We start from the raw sequence: 22,770 nt of genomic DNA on the forward strand, positions 1-22,770 counted from the left end.
CAACTCTTTTGTTAGCAGCCATAGCTCTTAACCACTACACCACCAGGGTTTCCCCAGACGGTATTGAGGGGAAAAAAATAAGAGGGTCTCTAAAATAAAAGAACTGGTTTTATTCTTTTTGTGAATCTGAAAAGTCTGATTTTACCCTTTGTCACAAGACAGCTCACTGATTCCTAGGTCTGAGTACATTGGGAATAAGCATCCACTGACCGTCTTTCTTCTTCTGCTTTTAGGGGCTGATGACAATAATCTCAACTCCATCTTTTATGAACATTTGACAAGGGCGCTCCAGGAGTCCCTCTGTGGGGACTTAGTTCTTGGTCGTTGGGGTAACTACAGTTCTGGCGATTGCTTTATTTTGGCTTCAGATTACCTCAATGCCTTTGTTCACCTGATTGAAATTGGAAACGGCCTTGTCACCTTTCAACTTCGAGGATTGGAATTCCGAGGTAAGAATCTCTTAATTGTGGGAGTTGTTGGGAGTCATTTGAGTTAATTATCATGCAAAGCTTTAATAAGAAATCATCACTAAAGAAGAAGAATTTCATGCCTGTCCTATTAGATGAGAATTAGGATCTTACACCTTTAACCATGTATTCTGATATAAACGATGGTCGTCATCTGAGGGAATAATGAAACCTGTGAATTAGCAAATGAGGAAATTGGTTTCAATCATAGGGAAAACTCAGAAGCAATAGGAGACAATGGTGCACACATGGGCTTCATTTGAAGCCAGGCAGACTGAAAATAGAACCTGGATCTGCCAGTTATAGGTACTGTGTTCTGTTGTGGGCAAGCCACTTAATATCTCTGAGCTTTTATTTTTCACATGTAAAATGGCTGCCTCAAGAAGTTTAAATGAGATCATGCACTACATGACTGCCCATTGCTTTGTGGTTTTTGAGTCTATTTGAATCTTGAGAGTATGATCCCAATTTTTCAATTCCTCAGAAGGTGGAGTTGCATGGTGGAACCAAGCCTTTCTAACCAACAGCATGCAGCAATTAACGTAATTGATGTACTTTAAAAAAAAAAATTATTTTGTTTTTGTTGTTGAGAATAAACATAGCAAAACATACGCTGATTCAACAGTTTCTACATGTACAGTTTCTACATGTACAATTCAATGACATTCTTTGAGTTGTGTAACCATTCTCACCCTGCTTTTCTGAGTCGTTCCTCCCTGCATTGACATAAACTCACTGTCCTCTGTGGTTCCTATCTAATCTTTCGTGTTGCTGCTATTGATTTGATCCCATATAAATATATCTTGAAAAAACACAATGCTCAAGGAAGACATCTTTACTAGTTAAGCTAAATTATTATTTGGCTTTAAGAAGACTTCAGGGAATGTTTTTGGTTTAAGGTTTAAAGATTAACTCAGGGAAATAGTTTCGTGGGTTAATCCAGCCTACATGGTTCCAGAAAGTCTGAAGTCTATGAGAATTTTAAATCCTGTCTTACATTTTCCCCCTTTTGATCAGGATTTTTCTATAGAACCTTTGATCGAAATGTTCAGTAATGGTAGCTGGACTCCATCCAGTTCTTCTGATCTCATGGTAAAGGAGGCAGTTGTTCATGGAGACAATTACCAATACATTTGATATCCTCCTTCTATTCCTGACTCTCCTTCTTCCTCTCTTGCTCCAGGCGAACACAGACCAATTGTTGTGCCTTTTTCCGTTGTTTTCCAGGTATCTCTTTCTCATAGGCATCTAGTGCTGCTATAACAGAACTACCACAAGTGGATGCTTTAACAAACAGAAGTTTATTCTCTCACAGTTTAGGAGGCTAGAAGTCTGAATTCAGGGTGCCAGCTCCAGGGGGAGATTTTCTTTCTCCGTTAGCTCTGGGGGAAGGTCCTTGACATCAATATTCCCCTGGTCTAGGAGCTTCTCAGCGCAGGGATGCCGGGCCCAAAGAGCATGCTGTGCTCCCAGGGCTTCTTTCTTGGTGGTATGAGGTCCCCCTGTCTCTCTGCTTGCTTCTCTCTTTTGTATCTCACAAGAGATTAACTCAAGGTACAATCTAATCTTATATATTGAATCCTGCCTCATTAACATCATAGAGATAGGATTTACAACACACAGGAAAATCATATCAGATGACAAAATGGTGGACAATCATCCCACAATACTGGGAATCATGGCCTAGCCAACCTGATACCTATTTTGGGAGGATACAATTCAATACACAACACTCTTCATTCAGTAACGTTTTTTGAGAACTTCCTCGGTGTCAGGCAATGTTCTAATGCTGAAATACAATGGAAACAGGACATGAAAGATTCTTACCCAGATGAAGTTTACTTCCAGTGGGAGATACAGAAAATAAGCAAGTAAGCAAATGAGCAAACTAATTATGGCTTGGAGAAAACCCTATGAAGGAAGTGATTAGGTTTTGTGATAGAAATTTACTCCAGAGGGTTAGAGTGAGGAGGTGGCACATTAGATAGGATGGCCGAGAAAGGCTCCTTTGAGGTAGTTGTGCTTAAGCCAAAGCTAGAAGAGGCAAAGGTAGCTGCCATGCAAAGACCAAGAGGAAGAATGTCCAGGCAGAGGAACTGATAAGTGCTAAACATATGGGTCAGGGAAGGGGATTTATGTGACTAGAGCTTAGCCAGTGTGCACAAGATGAGGCTGGGAGCCTGGATTGTGTGGGGCTTCACAGCTAGAGCAAAGAGTTTGGATTTTATTCTGTGTATAAAGAGGAACAATTTAGTGATTCTGGAAAGGGGAATGACTGACCTAATTTATACTTTCCAAGATCTTTCTGGTAATTGTGTGGAAATGTGCTGGAGGGGGAAAAAGTGGAAGCAAGGAGACCATTTAGGAGTTTATTGCAGTGGCCCAAGCAAGGGTTGATGTTGGAGACAGAGAACTGCTAGTAGACTCAAAGATGGAAGCAACAGGATTGAATGGGCAGTGAGGGGAAGGGGTGAGTCAGGCATGCTCCTAAGTTTCTAGGCTGACTGACTGGTAGACAGTGGTGCCATCTGCTGAAATAGGGAAACCTGGAGGAGGAATGGAGCCCTGGTGGCACAGTGGTTGAGAGCTATGGCTGCTAACCAAAAGCTTGGCAGTTCGAATCCATCAGCCGTTCTTGGAAACCCTATGGGGCAGTTCTACTCTGTCCTATAAGGTTGCTTTGAGTTGGGATCAACTCAACAGCAATGAGTTTTTTTGGAGGAGGAACAGGACTTTTTGGTCTGGAAGTGGAGGTTTAAGCAAGATCTCCATCTTGGATATTTTTATTTTTCAATTCCCATGATTCATCGAAATGAACATATCAGATAGTTAACTGGACATGTAGATCTTGCGTTCATTCTGTTCATTCTGGTGGTATTTATTTAGCATTCCATGAGTGACGCAAATGGTTAAGCACTTGGCTGCTAACCAAAAGGTTGGTGTTCAAGTTCACCCAGAGGTACCTTGAAAGAAAGCCCTGGCAATCTACTGATGAAAAATCAGCCATTGAAAACCCTGTGGAATACAGTTCTACACTGATACACAGGAGGTTGCCATGAGTCAAAGTCAGCTTGATGGCAACTGGTTTCGTTTTGGTATACAGGCAACATCAAACTAATGAACAACTCGTACTAAAGAATGGACTGCCAGAAAGTCTATTACATTAAAAATTCCAGTTAAATACAGTGGTTGTTACTAATGAGCGCAAGCACTGCTTTGTGATACTCATGAAAACATTGTGCAGTTTGCAAGTGTTTCTTAAGTGTTTCATATGCATACCAAAAACCCATTGCCTTCGATTGGATTCCAACTCCTAGTGATGCTATAGGACAGAGTAGAACTGCCCCATAGAGTTTCCAAGGAGTATCTGGTGGATTTGAACTGCCAACCTTTTAACCACTATGCCACCAGGATTTCCTTTAAGTGCATAGAAAGGTAAAATATATACTGGATACTAAGACAAACATTTGACTAACTGACACTAAATAAGAACCATATGAACCTGTTCCGACTTACCTGCAAATCCAACTTAAAGACAGACTTCAGAATGGATCTCATTTGTGATCGGGGGACTGCCAGTATGTCAAGCACTGGGAGGATTTCTTAATACAGAAGCCAGGGCCTCTCACCTGAAGGAGCTGGAGGCTTGCTTAGAAGGTCAACAAGTAATGAACACTTGGTGTCAGGTGAGATGAGTGCTGTGTTCCCACCATCTGCCAGGCGCAGTGCGAACTCAGAGGAGGGGTGTGGGATCTGACTGCAGTTTGAATCAGCTCAGTGGAGGAGAAGCCACCTGTAGGAAGGGAGAGAAGGGCAGGTCTATCCCCACAAAGGGAACACAGGTGATGACAAAAAGGCACAGAGTTGCCACAGGCAGTTTGGGAGGAAGTGGTAAGAGACAATGCTGGAAAAGTAAGTAGGAGCCAGATCAAAGCTGTCCAGAACCTTACCATGACATAAGGACACCTTTTCACCAAACACAAATTGCCATTATTGCACATCTGTAACACCATTACCTAAAGAAGACAAGGTCTTTCAGTCCTTTGGATGAAAATTTCCAAACATTAATTTTATAGTCATTCCTTTTAATACCATTCCTAGATAAATTTATATAAAATGTAGAGTGTTTTTCTAGAGCGATAGTTTCGGTGTTTTAGGCATGTATTCTGTGCATCCTAATGAATTTCAGGAATCCAATTTAGGGAACTAATTTGAACAAAGTTATCAGGTGGGGGAGGAGTGATTAGATTCCACAGAATAACCAGAGAAGCTCTGTTTTCCCTCAACTTTGCACAAATGCCAGAAAATGCCACAGGAAGTGGTAGAAATGAAGTGTCTCCAGTGCGATGATGCAAAAAAATTGGCCTCCGGATTTCTGAATCTCAACTATTTTGAGACCTTTTCTCTTTTTTCCTGGGATTCGAGGAAAGAACTTTTAAAGCTAGCATAATTGAATATGAGTGATAGTTTCTATCATGAGTTCTATGAGGTTTATAGCTTTTTCAGCAAACATAACCAGTCTTTGAGTTTAAAGGAGTTCCAAGTTAATTAGATCCTTAAAGTTTACAGTACTTTTTTCTATCTGCCAACTCCTCATCACAAATGGGAATTCCTCCTCATCTACCACATTATTTGTGTCCTACCTGTGGCACTTATCTACTGTGGTAACAAGCCACAGCAAAACTTAATAGTTTGAAACAATAGTAATTTGTTATTTCTCACTAAGAGCCCATGGGTGGCACAAAGAGTTAAATACTGACTGCTAGCTGAAAAGTTGGTAGTTTGAACCTCTCTGGATACCTCAGAAAACAGGCCTGGAAATCTGCTTCTGAAAATTCACAGTCTTGAAAACCCTAAAGAGCAGTTGGAATCTGATACATGGGGCCACTCTGAGTCGGAACTGACTTGATAGCAACCAAGAACAGCAATATTGTATGGATTAGCTGGTAGTTCTACTGACCTCACCTGGGATCACATGTGCAGCTGTGTAGCTGGGAGGTCCAAGATTCCATGTTAAGGACTGGCTAACACCCTGGCATCTTGGTTCTACTCCATGTGCCTCTCCTTCTCCAGTAATCTAGGCTTCTTCACAGTTGGTCATCTCAAGGCTCCAAAAGGGTGAACACAGACACTACAAGGCCTCTTAGGGCCTAGCCTCTGGAACAGGTACCCTCCTACTTCCTCCATATTCTGTGGGTTAAAGCCACTTGCAACGATAGTTCAGATTCAAGGGGGTAGAAAAATAGACTCCATTTCTTGTTGGGAAAAGTGACAATGTCACATTGTACAAGGTATGGTCACAGGGAGGCAGTTTTATTGGGGGCTAATACTATAACAAAGACACTTGCAACTTCCTCAGATGGAAGGTGGAAGGAGGCTCGAGAGAGATATGGTCATCCACATGGTAGAGGCAACTGTTGTATAAGGTAAGACCTCCCAGGAGGGTGTCTCTGTTATTGCTAGTTTGCCTTCCCTCTGCTGCCAACCATAGTAGAAATGTAACCTGGTTGTAAGGATTACTTTGATATAATAATGATGTCTTAATAAAAAAATGTCAGCTAAGCTGCTTCCATACCACTCCCTCTTGGACAATACATTTTCTTTGACCTCGTTTGATTGTAGTTTGGAACACAGGAACATTAAGAGAGCATATTGCCTGACAAAATCTAAATTATACTTTTGTTGCTGAAAGAATCCAGTTGACCTAAAATGACTGTTCTGTTTTGTATCTCCTTGTAACGTATGGTACCATATTCCCAGAAAATCTTGTTTTCTTTTACCGACTTGAGTATTTTTCTAAGATTTCTCTTTGGCATTTCATTTTTCTTTCCCAATCCCTATTGTCCCAAATAACACGTTTTGTATTAGTCATATTAAATCTACTTCAGCACAACCTGAAGCAGTCAAAATATAGATGTGTTGGCGTGCCTGGATTTTTCCTGAAGTCTACCACAACCATCAGTGGAAATGTAAGCTGTTCAACTGGAGAGTTGGTGGAAAAGAGAGTGGGTCATCTTGGGCGCCGGCTCTTTCTCAGGAAATGAGAAGCATTCCATAGGGGAAGGGAGCCTCATGGTGGTCATGGGGCAAGAAGGTCCACTTATCTTTCTTTCACTAAAAACGTCATACATCTGTTTATTTGTTAGCTTCAAGCTACAGAAATCAACTCTAGGTGATTTAAGCAGAAAAGAATTTATTGGAAGATATTCTATAGGGTACAGACTTCCTGAGAAGGCTGGAAAAGTGAGCTTGGAGCTATCAGATAAAAGGCAGGTCTAAAGTCACACTGCAGCACTGATCCCATAAGAGGAGTCACTAGCACTGCCCTCACAGCACTGGCTCTCAGATGCTGCTGCCACTACCAGTGCTGCCTCTGGATACTAGATGGGTAGCTCCTGCCACTACCTCCTTTCCAGAAAAGGTTCCACAAGACCCCTGCTCATTAGTCAAAGTCTGGTGTGGGTATATCTGATTGACAAAAGCAAGATCACATGTTTGTGCTCTAGATGTAAGAAAGGCTGGGAAAGAGTGTTGGACTTTTTAGATCCTATAGTGGGAGGTGGTCACTGCCTTCTGCCAAGACTCATAATGTGGGTATACTGGTTGAACTAATGCTAACTGCTGTAACAGCTAATTCCCAAATTTCCATGGCTGAAAAGATAGACATTTATTTTGCACTCACAGTAAGTCAGTGGAGGTGATAGAGGTGGGGAATGGTTTCTCTCCACACCCTCAGGGACCCTGGCTGATGGAGGCTCTGTCTTCCTTAGCACACTGTTTCCCAGGTCACCAGGGCTTCAGCAGCAAACTGGCAGAGTGGGGCGTTGCGTGGAAGATTGTTCTGGGCCAGGCCTGGACCTGGAATCCATAATTTCCTCCTATATTCTTTTGGGCAGTATTGACATAACTATAAAAGAGGCTGGGAAATGTTGACTAGCTGGCGCTCAGGAGAAAAGGTAAAAGGGTTTGGTGAACAGCTAGCCTGTCTCTTGCACAGGGGATAATTTCCCAAACATAGAACAGGAATTTAGACCAAAAGGACCATGGCACATCTTACTTACATTGACTGATACTGTGTGAAAGATTAACACAAATTCTACATCAAGAATACAAATAAGGAAGCCACACTTTTCTATTCTATTCCTTTTGGGCCATGCATCTTAGAACAGAAATAAGTTCTTTCCTTGTTATCATAAGGAAACAAGATTGTAGTGCTCCTGCTCTTGGGTTTGAGTGCTACTTGTACCTTTAAGCCTTTAAGGAAATCATTCAAGGGTTGACAGATTAATCATCAGCTTTGAATCTAAGTCAAAGCAGTAAATGATGTACTTTAGAAGGTCAGCAATGTTAAAAAAAAAAAAAAAAGAAATGGAATCTGTTGGTTCGTAAGTCCTATTTAACTATCATCTGAGTAGGTGGACACAGAAGAAAGGAAAAGGGATAGCTGATTATCTGTTCAATCCATTTCTGTTCTGCTTTAGTCAGCCAGGTGACCTAGGCTGATGGGTTAGCTTATTTCTATTACAAAAAAAACAAACCATTTGCTGGTCAATTCCAACTCATAGCGACCCTATAGGAGAGAGAAGAACTGCCCCATAGGGTTTCCAAGGAGTGGCTGGTGGATTCAAACTGCCAACCTTTTGGTTAGCAGCCATACCTCTTAGCCACTGCACCACCAGGGCTCCTATTTCTATTAGAAGAGGAGAATAATGAATGAGGAGTCATAGTGCTGCCTACAGTAGGAGCCAGGCAACTTGAAAATACTGTCTGGTAGATGTTGCTGCTGGTAGGCCAGGGTTGGAAACAAAAATAAAAGGGCATTAGAGGGAGAAGAGTGTGAACTCAGGGCTAAGCAGAGAGCACTACATGTGAAGATGGCAACTACTTTCGGAACAACCACAACCCCATCCCTTTCCAGCATTGAACTAGTGAGCAAAGCTCACAGCTGAGTCTCACAGCTAATTAGCAGTAGAGCCAAAGTAACCCATACAACTGTCTATCTTTTAACCAGGAGAGCTTCTCTTTCTACTTGATCATTTTTCCTTTTTAGCCTGTTCATTTGTCTTGAAGAAACTTCTTTCATTCTTCCTTTCAGGTATTTGTTTGAAATTTATACTGTAAATGTTTATTTGCTAAACACTAGGTAACTGGGGTATAATGCCTTCTGTCACTTACACAGCCTTTTAAAGACTCCATATCCATTTTACAGTTGGAAAAAAAGAAAGCCCACTTTATGTAGGATATTCAACAAAGCATCACAAATGACTTGGCCTTTCAGAGTGTCGGTTTCTTCATCAGAGCCCCTGTGTGATTTCTAGGTTCCTTTGCAGCTTGGACAGTCTATCAGTTCAAGAGATGCTTCCACCATATGACATATTTGGGGTAAAATTTAACTTCTCCCTACTGAAGTTTGAGTATAATTCCCTCACAGGGAGGAGGTGCTGTTGGTGGTTATCCCAGTGCCTGGGACCACAGCTGATGTCAGAGGAGAAGCTGAGCAGCTGTAGAATTCCTGCCAATACAGTGACCGTATCAGGGAGGCCAACACACTTCAGTATTAGTTCAACAGCTGGTAATAGGATTGGGCTTTAGAAAGACCACCACAGTGAGGATGCAGAGTGGAAGTACTTCAGGCAAAGGAAATGCAAGGGCTTGCTATAATTGTGAGTGAAGGAATCTGAAGGGCTGGGATGAGGCTAGAAGGATAGAGTAGGTAGTTCATCCAGGTAACAGGATAGAAGGTAGAGCATATGGCTGAGATGCAGATAGGGTGTGGTGTTAGAGAGAAGGCATGAGAATGGAAGAATGAATGGAGTGAGGAAATACAGTATGACTGTTGGACGGCATGAAGAGTCCACTTGAGGTTGGTGATCATGATGTTAAAGTGAAACCTCTTAAGGTTACTACCTGTTGTTCTCTAAGCCATATTCAGCTCATGAGAGCAGTCACAGAATGGGTAGAGTAGGAGTTCACCAGGGCTGTGGGTTAGCCAAGTGAGTACCATGAATTCAGATAAGGGCAAGGGACCTGAGAATGGATCCTAAGGTATGATAATTATCATAATGCTTGACCATGGAATTTAAGCTGAGTAAGAAAGCAAATGAAAGTATGATACAACCAATGAGTCATGGATCCAGAAGTGTACGATGATAGTTGAAGTTGAAATATTAGAGGGAATGAGCTGGATAGATAGGAGTAGTTCCTGGAGAGTAGGATGTTTGGTACTGCTACAGGGGGTGCAGTTTTTGGCCAAGGTCTAGGGTTATGACCATGGGAACGAGTGGCTGAGGGTGATTGGAAGATGAGACCATTGGAGGGGGGGAGGTCAGGACCAGGACATTGAAGGAAGGTCTGTGTGGAAACTGAAATCCTCAAGAGGGGTAACAGGAGGAGTGCTGGAGAGAGGGACCATGAGCCAGAGCCGAGTCTTCACGGAGTGGGTGAATGTGACCCAAAGGGGTGGAAGAAGAGTGCAGCAAGGGGGATGGCTGAGGCTGTAGTGAGAGAAGGGCCTGGAAGCATCAGTGAGAAACAAGGACATCTCTCCAGTCTCCAGGCCCAGTGGTGAGAGGGGGGTGAAAGTAATCAGCCCTCTTGAGAGGGCTATAGGGGAAGCAGGGTACTCAGGGAGACATAGGTTCCCACTGGGCACCAAGGAGAAGAAGACACTATTAACAGAATTTGGGGAACAGATCCTGAGTTCTAGAGGGCACACTGAAAGCATGTCAAGAGTTTGTGTGGGTGGGAGTATGGTGTGAATGTAGGTTCAGAAATGTGATTTAAAGATTCGTAAAGCGGCATGGAGATCAGACTGCAGGGAGCTCTGGGCTTCCCACAGCAAAGGACTTGACTGCAGCAGAGTAACATTCTCTCAGGGGTTGATGCTGCAAACCCTAGCATCTAAGGCTAGGTAACATGCATGGCAAGTTTGAGGCGGCTGAAATAAATTTAGCTGTGCATGTAGGCACTCACGCCTGTTTCGTTGTCCTCGTTAGTACAGGGCTGCTATGTTTTTATCACAGCAAGATCTGTTTTCCAGAAATCCTCCTAGGGGATGTCTTTACCAAAAAAAAAAGAAAACCAAGCCTGTTGCCATCGAACTGCCCACCTTTGAGTTAACAGCCATAGCTCTTAACCGCTATGCCTCCAGGGAAGGTCTTGGGATATATGAAAGAGCCATTTAACAAAGTGGAGATTTGGAAACCTCTAGGAAAATGATATCAGAAACGCATGGTGCTATTTGTACATTTGGCTTTTATATGATTTCTGTCACTACATTTTTCTCTGCTAACTTATTCATCTCTTCATATTTCCTTGAGGTGGTTGATACATTTATGCATATACAGTCCTGTGCTATCAAATATTTCCAATTTTGGTTTATATAGCAGTTCAAACAAGGAAACATAAACAATATAGATTCTTTGTTCTTTGATTTAAAACAGTCGTAATGAAAGTTTGTGTTTGTTTTAGGTGTGTGGATGTGTAGATCATGAATCTTTGAGATTGAGACCATATGGTCACATGATGAACATTCAATAAATATTCTTAAATTGTATTGAATTTTAGCAAACCAGATCACAAAATTATGACTAATAATTTGAAAAGCCAAGCCAGTTTTTTTTCCCCCTGTATTCTTGAAAAGTGTATATATTCAGTTTTTTGTCCCTGCAGGATATGAAAAAAATCAGCTAAACCGGACTCTATGGGCTTGTAGGCCCCCAAAACCTGGCTCCTTGACTTTTTCCAGGAAGGAAGGGAGGAAGAGAGGGAGGGGGGAAGGGAGGGAGGGAGGGAGGGAGGGAGGAAGGAAGGAAGGAAGGAAGGAAGGAAGGAAGGAAGGAAGGAAGGAAGGAAGGAAGGAAGGAAGGAAGGAAGGAAGGAAGGAAGGAAGGAAGGAAGGAAGGAAGTGAAGGAAAGGAGGGAAGGAAGGAAGGAAGTGAAGGAAAGGAGGGAGGGAGGAAGAAAAGGAAGGGAAGGAAGGAGGAAGGAGAGGATGTGAACGAAAAGAATGACTATTTTTTAGAATCTATTTGGTTATTAATACTCAAAAATAAGAGTTTTACCAAAAATTTCCTCTCAAGGTTAATATTGCACCACTTCTGTAAAACACTTTTCGCAGATCAACTTCTTGAATTACATCTTAGCAACGGTGAAAGCTGGATGGCTCTTGTAGGAAGCTATGGCACAATTATCAGAATTTAGCTACATGTTACATCGGGTCTGGAAAATATCAAATAATAGGATTTATGTTCTTGCCTGTATGAAATGTTATCAACCATCTTAGAGTTTGGCTAACACCCCATAATCACGGGCCTATGGGGATATTTGAAAAAAAAATCTCTGTAACCTAGTCTTATCTGAAGCTAATCCAACCCCAACCTTTATCCTAACTGGCTAATCCATGTAGAGCCAGAGCTCTCCCACTAATCTTGGAACTATCTAGAATTCTCTCTTCTCTATAGCAACATATGAGTCATTAGCAAGTCTTTAGTTTTTATGTCTACATAGATGAGTAATCTGTTAAATCCCTTAGATCAAGCCTCACCCATAAAATAATAGATTTTCCATGCAGAATGCCTAAACACATATTTTTTCTTCATTTCAAATTAGGTGACATGTTAATGGAAGAGACAAAGCCATGCTTATCTAGGTAGCAAGTGTGGGGAAGAAAGGGGCTTTCCTGTTGAACATTAACAGGCTCTGTACATTTTAATATAACACTCAAAAAGAAGTTAGTGGGAGAAAAGGAAGATAATACAACTTTGAATTAAATGTTGAATTAGACAGTATCTGACTCTTCTGAGTAAAGTTGAGTGCATTGGTATTCTCATCTGTAAATGAGTGGAAATACGGGGAAAATCAAATGGTTCACAGTGATAATTATTACGTATTACAAGACTACTTCTGCTTCAAACCTGTCCAGAATGTGTTACAATGTGTACTGCGTCATTTGGTTGATTTTATTTTCTCCCATGACCTGGTAGAAAAAAAACAAACTCAGGAAACCACTTGTAATTTGTCAAGTCTCATTGATAGTGTGTGGTAAAGTAAAAATACTGATTTTGAATTCGAAAGACCCAACAGTTCTACTGGACAAGTCACTTTTGAGACTTAGTGCTATTATTTATAAAAGGGGAAATTACCCCCACATAGCCAAATTGATGTGTGGATTAAATGAGCTGCTATCAGAAAAATCACTTTTTATGTTGACAAGTATTGCACAAATACAGGATGTTTTGAAATAAAAATTCTCTGAGAAAAACAATGCTATTTAATTTAAAGAGATTGCACCACATTTAAAATCAAGCTTGTCAAAAAGGCCTAGGAAAAATTTTTTATTTCTATTAGATCTTAAAGGAAATTGAGGCTTCTTGGAATACAAAACTGCTAAAAATTAAACAAATAAATAAATCTCAGCTATGCCCACAAAATCAAATACATTGCAAGTCATTTTCTACTGCCCACTGGGCCAATGCACTTCTTTTAGTTCTCACTGTGTTACTTAAAAGACAATACACATCAGTGTTGCTGAAGCTGGAAACTGGGCCCATGGGAGGAGAAATCGCCCATTATGACAAAGAACCAAACTCATTCAGGGGCTAAATAGGCCAATCCAATCCTATTCCTTATTTTAGTTCTACTCTGTGACCTTAGTCAGGCTGGGAGAGAGCTGAGAATGGCATCTCCACAATATGGTTTAAAACCAGGATGTTGTTAGTTGTTGTTAAAAAAAAAAAAATTTTTTTTTTTTTCGCTGTCAAATTGGTTCCGACTCATAGCGACCCTACCCACAACAGGACAAAACACTGCCTGGTCCTGCACCATCCTTACAATCGTTGTTATGCTTGAGCTCATTGTTGCAGCCACTGTGTCAATCCACCTCGCTGAGGGTCTTGCTCTTTCCATTGACTCTGTACTTTGACAAGGATGATGTCCTTCTCTAGGGATTGATCCCCCCTGACAACACGTCCAAAGTATGTAAAATGCAGTCTTGCCGTCCTTGCTTCTAAGGAGCATTCTGGTTGTACTTCGTCCAAGATAGATGCGTTCGTTCTTTTGGCAGTCCGTGGTATATTAAATATTCCTCTCCAGCACCACAATTCAAAGGAGTCAATTGTTCTCCAGTCTTCCTTATTCATTGTCGAACTTTCACATTCATACGATGTGATTGAAAATACTATGGCTTGGGTCCGGGGCATCTTAGTCTTCAAGGTGACATCTTTGCTTTTCAACGCTTTAAAGAGGTCCTTTGCAGCAAACTTATGCAATGCAATGCATCGTTTGATTTCTTGACTGCTGCTTCCATGGCAGTTGATTGTGGATCCAGGTAAAATGAAATCCTTGACAACTTCAATCTTTTCTCCGTTTATCATGCTGTTGCTTATTGGTCCAGTTGTGAAGGTCGTTTTCTTTATGTTGAGGTATAATCCATACTGAAGCCTGTGATCTTTGATCTTCATTAGTAAGTACTTCAAGTCCTTTTCACTTTCAGCAATCAAGGTTGTGTCATCTGCATAAAACAGGTTATTAATGAGTCTTCCTCCAATCCTGATGCCCTGTTCTTCATACAGTCCAGCTCCTCGAATTACTTGCTCAGCATACAGATTGAATAAGTATGGTGAAAGGATACAACCCTGACACACACCTTTCCTGAGTTGAAACCAATCAGTATGCCCTTGTTCTGTCCCAACAACTGCCTCTTGATCTATGTAAAGGTTCCTCATGAGCACAATTAAGTGTTCTGGAATTCCCATTCTTCGCAATGTTATTCATAATTTGTTATGATCCACACAGTCGAATGCCTTTGCATAGTCAATAAAACACAAGTAAACATCCTTCTGGTATTCTCTGCTCTCAGCCAGGATCCATCTGACATCAGCAATGATATCCCTGGTTCCACGTCCTCTTCTGAAACCAGCCTGAATTTCTGGCAGTTCCCTGTCGATACACTGCTGCAGCCGTTTTTGAATGATCTGCAGCAAAATTTTGTTTGTGTGTGATATTAATGATATTGTTCTATAATTTCTGCATTCGGTTGGATCACCTTTCTTGGGAATAGGCATAGATATGGATCTCTTCCAGTCAGTTGGCTAGGAAGCTGTCTTCCATATTTCTTGGCATAGATGAGTGAGCATCTCCACCACTGCATCCTTAGTTGAAACATCTCAATTGATATTCCGTCAATTCCTGGAGCCTTGTTTTCCGCCAATGCCTTCAGAGCAGCTTGGACTTCTTCCTTCAGTACCATCTGTTCCTGATCATATGCCACCTCTTGGAATGGTTGAACATCGACTAATTCCTTTTGATATAATGACTGTGTATTCCTTCCATCTTCTTTTGATGCTTCCTGCATCGTTTAGTATTTTCCCCATAGAATCCTTTGCTATTTGGACTTGAGGCTTGAATTTTTTCTTCAGTTCTTTCAGCTTGAGAAACGCCAAGTGTATTCTTCCCATTTGGTTTTCTATCTCCAGCTTTTTGCACATGTCATTATAATTCTTTACTTTGTCTTCTCGAGCTGCCCTTTGAAATCTTCTGTTCGGTTCTTTTACTTCATCATTTCTTCCTTTTGCTTTAGCTGCTCAACATTCATGAGCAAGTTTCAGAGTCTCTTCTGACATCCATCTTAATCTTTTCTTTCTTTCCTGTCTTTTCGATGACCTCTTGCTTTCCTCATGTATGATGTCCTTGATATCATTCCACAACTCATCTGGTCTTTGGTCACTAGTGTTCAATGCATCAAATCTATTCTTGAAATAGGCTCTAAATTCAGGTGGGATATGCTCAAGGTCATATTTTGGCACTTGTGGACTTGCTCTGATTTTCTTCAGTTTCAGCTTGAACTTGCATATGAGCAATTGATGATCTGTTCCACAGTCATCCCCTGGCCTTGTTCTGACTGATGATATTGAGCTTTTCCACTTCCCTTTCCACAGATGTAGTCAATTTGATTTCTGTGTGTTCCATCTGGCAAGGTCCATGTGTATAGTCACCATGAAAGAAGGTATTTGCAATGAACAAGTCGTTGGTCTTACAAAATTCTATCATTTGATCTCAAGCATTGTTTCTATCACTAAGGCCATATTTTTCAACTACTGATCCTTCTTCATTTCCAACTTTCTCATTCCAATCACCAGTAATTATCAATGTATCTTGATTTCATGTTCAATCAATTTTGGACTGCAGCAGCTGGTAAAACTCTTCTATTTCTTCATCTTTGGCCTTAGTGGTTGGTGCGTAAATTTGTATAATACTTCCTTGTAGGCGTATGGGTATTATCCTATCACTGACAGCGTTGTACTTCAGGGTAGATCTTGAAATGGTCTTTTGACGATGAATGCAACACCACTCCTCTTCAAGTTGTCATTCCCAGCATAGTAGTAGACTATGTGAATGTCTGATTCGAAATGGTCAATACCAGTCCATTTCAGCTCACTAATGCCTAGGATATCAATGTTTATGTGTTCCATTTCATTTTTGACCATTTCCAATTTTCCTAGATTCATACTTTGTACATTCCAGGTTCCAATTATTAATGGATGTTTAGAGATGTTTCTTCTCATTTGAGTGGTGCCACATCAGCAAATGAAGGTCCCGAACGCTCGACCCCATCCATGTTATTAAGGTTGACTCTACTTTGAGGAGGCAGCTCTTCCCCAGTCATCTTTTGAGTGCCTTCCATCCTGGGGAGCTCATCTTCCAGCACTATATCAGACAGTGTTTTGCTGCTATTCATAAGGTTATCACTGGCTAATGCTTTTCAGAAGTAGACTGCTGGGTCCCTCTTCCTAGTCTGTCTTAGTCTGGAAGCTCAACTGAAACCTGTCCTCCATGGGTGACCCTGCTGGTATCTGAATACTGGTGGCATAGCTTCCAGCATCACAGCAACACACAAGCCCTCACAGTAAGACAAACTGACAGACACGTGGAGGAAAACCAAGATAAATCCCTTGAATTCATAAACTCTTGGCACTCATTCTCCCTATCTTTAAGATTATTTTAAAGGGGATGCTTATCGAAGGGTTTTAGCAATTAGGAAATAAAAAGTGCCATGGGACAGCTTGGTGGCTATGAGATGATGATGCAGTTGCTATTCCTACAATGGGAGGCCTTTCTGTGCCCCTGATGGCTTCAGGGAGGTGGGAATCTGGAGGATGAGGCCTTTCAATGGCAGGGAAAGCTCTATTCTTCAGAATCAAAATTCAACAACCAACAGCCAATAGGAGGATATAGCTTGATTTATTTTGATAAGTAAACAATATCATTTTTATCTTCCCCTCGAGGACCATTTATTATAAATTCTAGCTTTTAAAAATAGAATAAGAAGTTTTAAATACATTATTTAAAAATTGAATGGCTAGAAAAATATACCCTTTAACATATTGAAATCTCTGCAAGAATTTTATTCCTATCGGATAGATCTTAAAGCAATTGAGGCTCCTTGAAATACAAAATTGTTATAATAATTACATCTGCCCAGAAATTAAATCTGATGACACCAGTGACAAGGTCTCCTCCAAAGGAGAAGCTGGGGATGGATGACCTGAATGCTTCTTCATGCTCAATGTCTAAGATTCTGTCCAGAGAACCAGTCAGGCTGGAGAAGGGCTGAAAATGGCATCTCTACAACACAAAAACTGTGGGAAAAGTTTGGGAAAACCCCACTACGACCTTCTTGAAAACGACAGTCATTCAAAAACTCTTTGAAGTCTTCGCTGAAATTATTTCCTTTGGCCACAGAATAGCCCTTGATATAATCAGCTGGCAAGAGGCCCCATTAGTTTAAATCTCTAGCCCTAAGGGATATTTTTTGGATGTCCTCTCCCTGAGTTCATGTCTAGGGATGGTGTGGTATTAAAAGTGGCTACCATGGTACCTGTCTCCCCAAATGAGAGTTTGCTGGGCTGAGTCATGTCTCACATCTAGTACCCCACATGGGTTGTGACTCTGGGCATGCAAGGTCCAAATGCTCCTGGACCCAGACCTCATAGCCTCCTCTTTCTGGGCTCCATGCAGTCAGGAGCTGTCTGAGCCAGTGTTTCTCAAAGCATCTTGATGGTGACCTCAGAAGGAAATACATTTTATATAACAACCCAGAACACACATACCGAAGTGTGTGCCTATAAGCCAGACTCCCTGGATGGTGTAAATGTTTAATATGCTTGGCAGCTAACTGAAAGGCTGCAAGTTTGAGTACACCCATAGGTGCCTCAAAAGAAAGGCCTGGCAACCTATTCTGAAAAATCAGCCATGAAAACCGTATGCAGAACAGTTCCATTCTGACACACATGGAGTCACCATGAGTTGGGGTCAAACACTGGCTAGACTGCCTAAGCATAGCCAACTCCATCTGTCAGGCACTGATTGTATTTTATGGGTAACCCCCATTTCCTCCTTTTCTTCCTCCATATAGACTTCACTGCTCCATTGTTATAGGTAAAGCACCCACCCGGTGCCTGGCATGCTGGGTTGATGAAGGTCGTGGCCATTTTAAACCTTAGCTCAAATAAATGTCTATAAAGTTATTTTAAAACGTTAATATTGAATAACACTAAGCATAATCACGTTGACAGCGTTTTGGATTTTCTGTTATTCAGGTTCTTTGAGTCCTTACTCAAAGTATCCTCATCAGATAAGGAGGAAAACTGAAGGGCCAAGAGGCTCAAGTTTTAAAATGTGTTGTGCATTTTCGCTTTAATATGTATGTTTTTGCTGGAAGATTATAAAGCAAGCCCATGTTTTCTTTAAATGCAGCTTTTCCCCTGCAGGGACCATTTTTAAAGTGTTCTTTTGAAGTCCCCTTCAAGTCATGTCCCCATGGTCTCCATCACATCCTCTTATCTTGTGGTAAGCAGCCTGCGCCGTAGTTCCAGACCCCTTACTTTTTACCTGGAATGGGACTGTGGGGCTGATTTCCATCACCAGTCCCATTCCGCCTTGACCCTCTATGGCTGTAGGGGAATCTTTCTTAAGTGCAGCTTTTCTCATGTCTTCTTGGGACTTAGAATTCCTGTTGCCCGCCTATTACCTGCAGAAGTAGGTTCAAAGGCCTCTATAGGAAATCAAGGCCCCTTGTGGTAGGACTCCAAACCAGCCGACCTGCCTGAGTCTCATCACCCCTTCAAGGCTCCTTTCTCTAGCTTGACTTCTCAGCCAGGAAGGTGTCTCTCCCAAAGGGGCTATTCTGGAATAGAACAGGCACTTTTGGCTGACGTTTGGTTGTCACAATGACTGATGGGTTCTGGTGGAATTAATAACCTTCTGTTCAGCCGTCTGTCCTCCCCTTTGGCTTCCCATCTCTTCCAATAGAATGTCAGCTCTACCTCCAGCTTGGCTGACCATCAAAGCAGATACATCTGCACATAACCAGCCGCACTGAATATCCACACTCCCATGTTTGTCAGGGAAAATACATTAAAATTCATTGCCATGCAATATACACTATTCATCAAAATCAGTTAGAGAGGATTATACATATCAATGATTTCCTGAAAGGTATGAGATTCTTCCATTCCTCAAGAGTCTTAATGTGTTACTCCAGATCTCTGGAGAATCACATACCTCAAAAGGAATTGTTTTAGCCACCTATAGAAATGCTTTTTCTTTGTTGCACTTTGGCCGTATTCTATCACTGTACATTATGAAATATTAAATGTAGCTTGCTGACCTTGTGGCTGTATTTACGGTGCAATGTCATTCAGGATGTTGTTTGCCATCTGGCATAATGTGCTCTTCTTGAGGATACTGGGGATATCATCTCTCTGGTGTCTTTGCCAGTAACAGCTATCATCCTTCCCAGCAGTTATTTTGCTTTTGTCTGAAGAACATAAGAAACCATTCATATTTTCTTTCTGCATTGGCTGCTAGAAAGCCCAGAGCTAAATCTATGGCCCAACTTTAGCAAATGTGTAAGACATCATAGAATGCACTTAGGACCATGACAGGCCTTTGAGCTTCATCACATTTTTCTTACCCTCATTTCCACTTAATGTTTTCATTTGCTCTGCATCGTGTATGTCTTTATTAGATTGACTCAATTCCTTTGGAATCAGGTGGGAATAAATCAGCCAGGCTGTGCCAGCACTGGTAGGTATGAAAAAAGTATTCAAAGCAGAGCAGAGCTTGCTCCTTTGGAGACAAAAGAACAGGGAGGAGAAAGTGCCTGGTGGTTGAGAGGGCTGTGGAGTCACAGCAGCTGTGACTGTCCCACATTTTGATCACACACAGGAAGCCTATAGAGATCCTGTGTGGTACAAGACTTCTGGAATCTACTAGATATTCATTCAGTTCAAACATTAAATTTCCACAGCTTTAATTAGGCAGTCTCATCTATCAGAACTAAAGGACTCTAAGAGTCTCTCAGAAATTAGTTCAAAAAACATTATTGAATGCCTCTGTGTCCCATTGGCTTAGATCATGAGAACACAGTGATATAAAAGGTGCCAAGACTTGGTTTTGGAAATACCAGAAGGAGTGGGCCACTCCTACTCAGCATTCATCTCTTCAGGTGCTGTGAAAAGTCACTGTGGGGAGCCCATGGGCCCCCACTACCCCCTTTGGAAGGAATATGCTCTACACTGTGTCTGCCTCACTGAGAACTTGGGTCTTGATTTTCATTTGAATGGCAAAATTAGGGTATTTTTAGAAATTATTGGGTTTTGTTACTTTCATATTCTTTTACTGTGTGATCCTGAAGTCTAAATCTTTTGTTTATGAGGTAACCTGAGACCCCTCCCCTGCAACCTGTGTGTTTTAAACCATTGGCAGTTATGAAGTCTCTATCAAGGCTAAACAGTTCTTCATGGCAAACCCTGTTTCCTCAGTTGTCATTTCATTAATGCAAAAATGAATTAATTTGTCTTGCTCTTTTGTGTTAACAACTCATTTCACTTGGATGGTTAGAAATCTGAAGTCTCTGTCTTCTCATGCACACAGACGCACACTCACACACACACACACACACACACACACACACACACACACACACTCCCCTCTCAGTTTGCTTGATGTAAGAAAACAGAAACAATAAAAAGTCCTAGCTTTCAGCCTAACATGATTAATGCTATAGCTGGATGAATGAAGGAGGGGAAAATTGGAAAGAAATTTGGATTTTAAAACAATAAGTAAGTAAAATTACTGTGGTAAAATAGGTATAACACAAAATTTGTAATTTTAACCATTTTTTTTTAGCAAACAATTCAGTAACATAAATTCATTAATCACATTCACCACGTTGTGCAACCATCACCATTTCCAAAAGTTTTTCATCACCCCAAACAGAAACTCAGTCCCCCTTCAGCAATAATTCCCACATCTCCCTTCCCTCAGCCCTGGTAACGGCTAATAAACCTTTGCCTTTTTGCATTTGGCTATGCTAGACATTTCATGTAAGTGGAATCCTACAGTAGTCGTCCTTTTGTATCTGATGTTTTTCATTCAGCATAATCTTTGCAGTGTTCATCCATATCGTAACATATATCAGAACTTTGTTTCTTTTTGTTGCTGAATTATATTCTATTACACGTATCTACCACACTTTGTTTATCCATTCATTTGTTGATGAACACTCCAGATTTTTGACGCATGCTATTTACCCAAACCAAACAAACCAAACCCATTGTCGTCGAGTTGACTCTGACTCATAGCAACCCTATAGGACAGAATACAACTGCCCCTTAGGGTTTCCAAGGAGCACCTGGTGGATTCAAACTGCCAACGTTTTGGTTAGCAGACATAGCTCTTAACTACTATGCCACCAGGGTTTCCACTATTTAATCACTTTTGCCAGTCTCTTTGTGGTGAAAATCCTCTTTTATGCTTCTTCTTTGCGTAGCCTATTTCTGAGAAGTAACTTTTTCCATTGGAAGAGAGTTTCTTCCTAAATTATATTATTAACTTATAGCAAATCAAAGTTTGTTAGTGTGCTGTTGCTGTGGGGTGAGATGGTCCCCCACCACTGGAGTCTAGTGCCTGTGGTCCTAGGGACCAGTGAGCCCATCAGTCAGGAGATCATGGTCATCAATCAGAGAGCACACCCTTTGAATTACTCACTGTTTACAGCCCAGCTATGTATTTCTATACCTCTTCACCAGCAGAAAGAAAATTTTTATATTGAAGAATGAGATAAGAGGCTCTTGAAATTTTTAAGAAGTATTCTTTCAGCTAAGACCCAAAGCAGTGAGATCTTGGAGAAAGATAAATGGAATTATAAACTCTGAGACCAGTCCTTCATTGTGTCACTTTTTTACAAAACCTGCATGCTTTTCCACATCCAGGTCTTGACTCCTATTTCATAGACTTTTATCCTAACAGCCCTATGTGTTCATTATTATTTGAAGGCCATAGTTTTCCATCTCTGGTCTATTATAAGCATCTCACTTATGGGTTCTATAAAGAGGCTCAGTCTAAATATTGCCTTTCTTTATTTCCCTCTTTATACAGTACATTGCAACTGCTATGGATTCATTCAATAGGGTATTTGTTGTCTGTGCATACAGTAAGCTGGATAAGAAGTCTTTCACTTGATCAGCTATTCATTCAGCCATTCCACCAACCATGTTTTTGGAGCCCTGGTGGCACAGTGGTTAAGAGCTCAGGCTGTAACCAAAAGGTCAGCAGTTTGAATCTATCAGCCATTTCTTGGAAACTCTACGGGGCAGTTCTACTCTGTCCTATGGGGTCACTATAAGTCGGAACCACCTTTTTCCTGTTAACCCGTTGTCGTCAAGTTGATTCCAGCTCATAGCTACCCTATAGGACAGAGTAGAACTGCCCCGTAGAGTTTCCAAGGAGTGCCTGGTGGATTTGAACTGCTGACCTTTTGGTTAGCAGCTGAAGCACTTAACTGCTATACCACCAGGGTTTCCAAACCACCTTTTTTTTTTTTTTTTAGCACGTACTAAATACTAGGCACTGTGAGCAATGATATGGAATCCCAGAAAAAGTTACTTCAGGTGGAAGTGGGTGTAAAAGTAAAATTTTGAACTGGAACTACTCCCTGAGGTCACCTTTCAGCTAAATAACAGATTAGCTCATAAAATAAATAATATCACCCATGAGTACTAGCTCCTTAAAAAAAAAAAAAAAAAAAGATCATTTATATGAGACCAAATGGTCAACATCTACCCTACAGCAAAGATGAGAAGGTTGGGGGTGGGGGTGGGGCAGGCAACATGGATTGATGGAATTAGAGCAACCAAGAAGGAAATAATGAGAATGTTGACACAATGTGAAAAATCTAACTAATGTCATTGAACAATACATATAGAAATTATTAAATGGGAACCTAATTTGCTGTGTAAAC

At 41.1% G+C, this 22,770-nt stretch overlaps 1 protein-coding gene across 2 annotated transcripts in view; it reads left to right on the plus strand.

Moving 5' to 3' along the window:
- Positions 1-22,770, plus strand: part of PCNX2 (pecanex 2) — a 360,390-nt gene that overhangs the window by 279,805 nt on the left and 57,815 nt on the right. For both annotated transcript variants that reach the window (XM_049868166.1, XM_049868167.1), the window contains exon 25: positions 234-449. In XM_049868166.1, the coding sequence (XP_049724123.1) occupies positions 234-449 (216 nt within the window). The remainder of the gene's footprint in view (positions 1-233; positions 450-22,770) is intronic.

Source organism: Elephas maximus, chromosome 24 (genome assembly GCF_024166365.1).
Source record: "Elephas maximus indicus isolate mEleMax1 chromosome 24, mEleMax1 primary haplotype, whole genome shotgun sequence".
Taxonomy (NCBI): Eukaryota; Metazoa; Chordata; class Mammalia; order Proboscidea; family Elephantidae; genus Elephas; species Elephas maximus.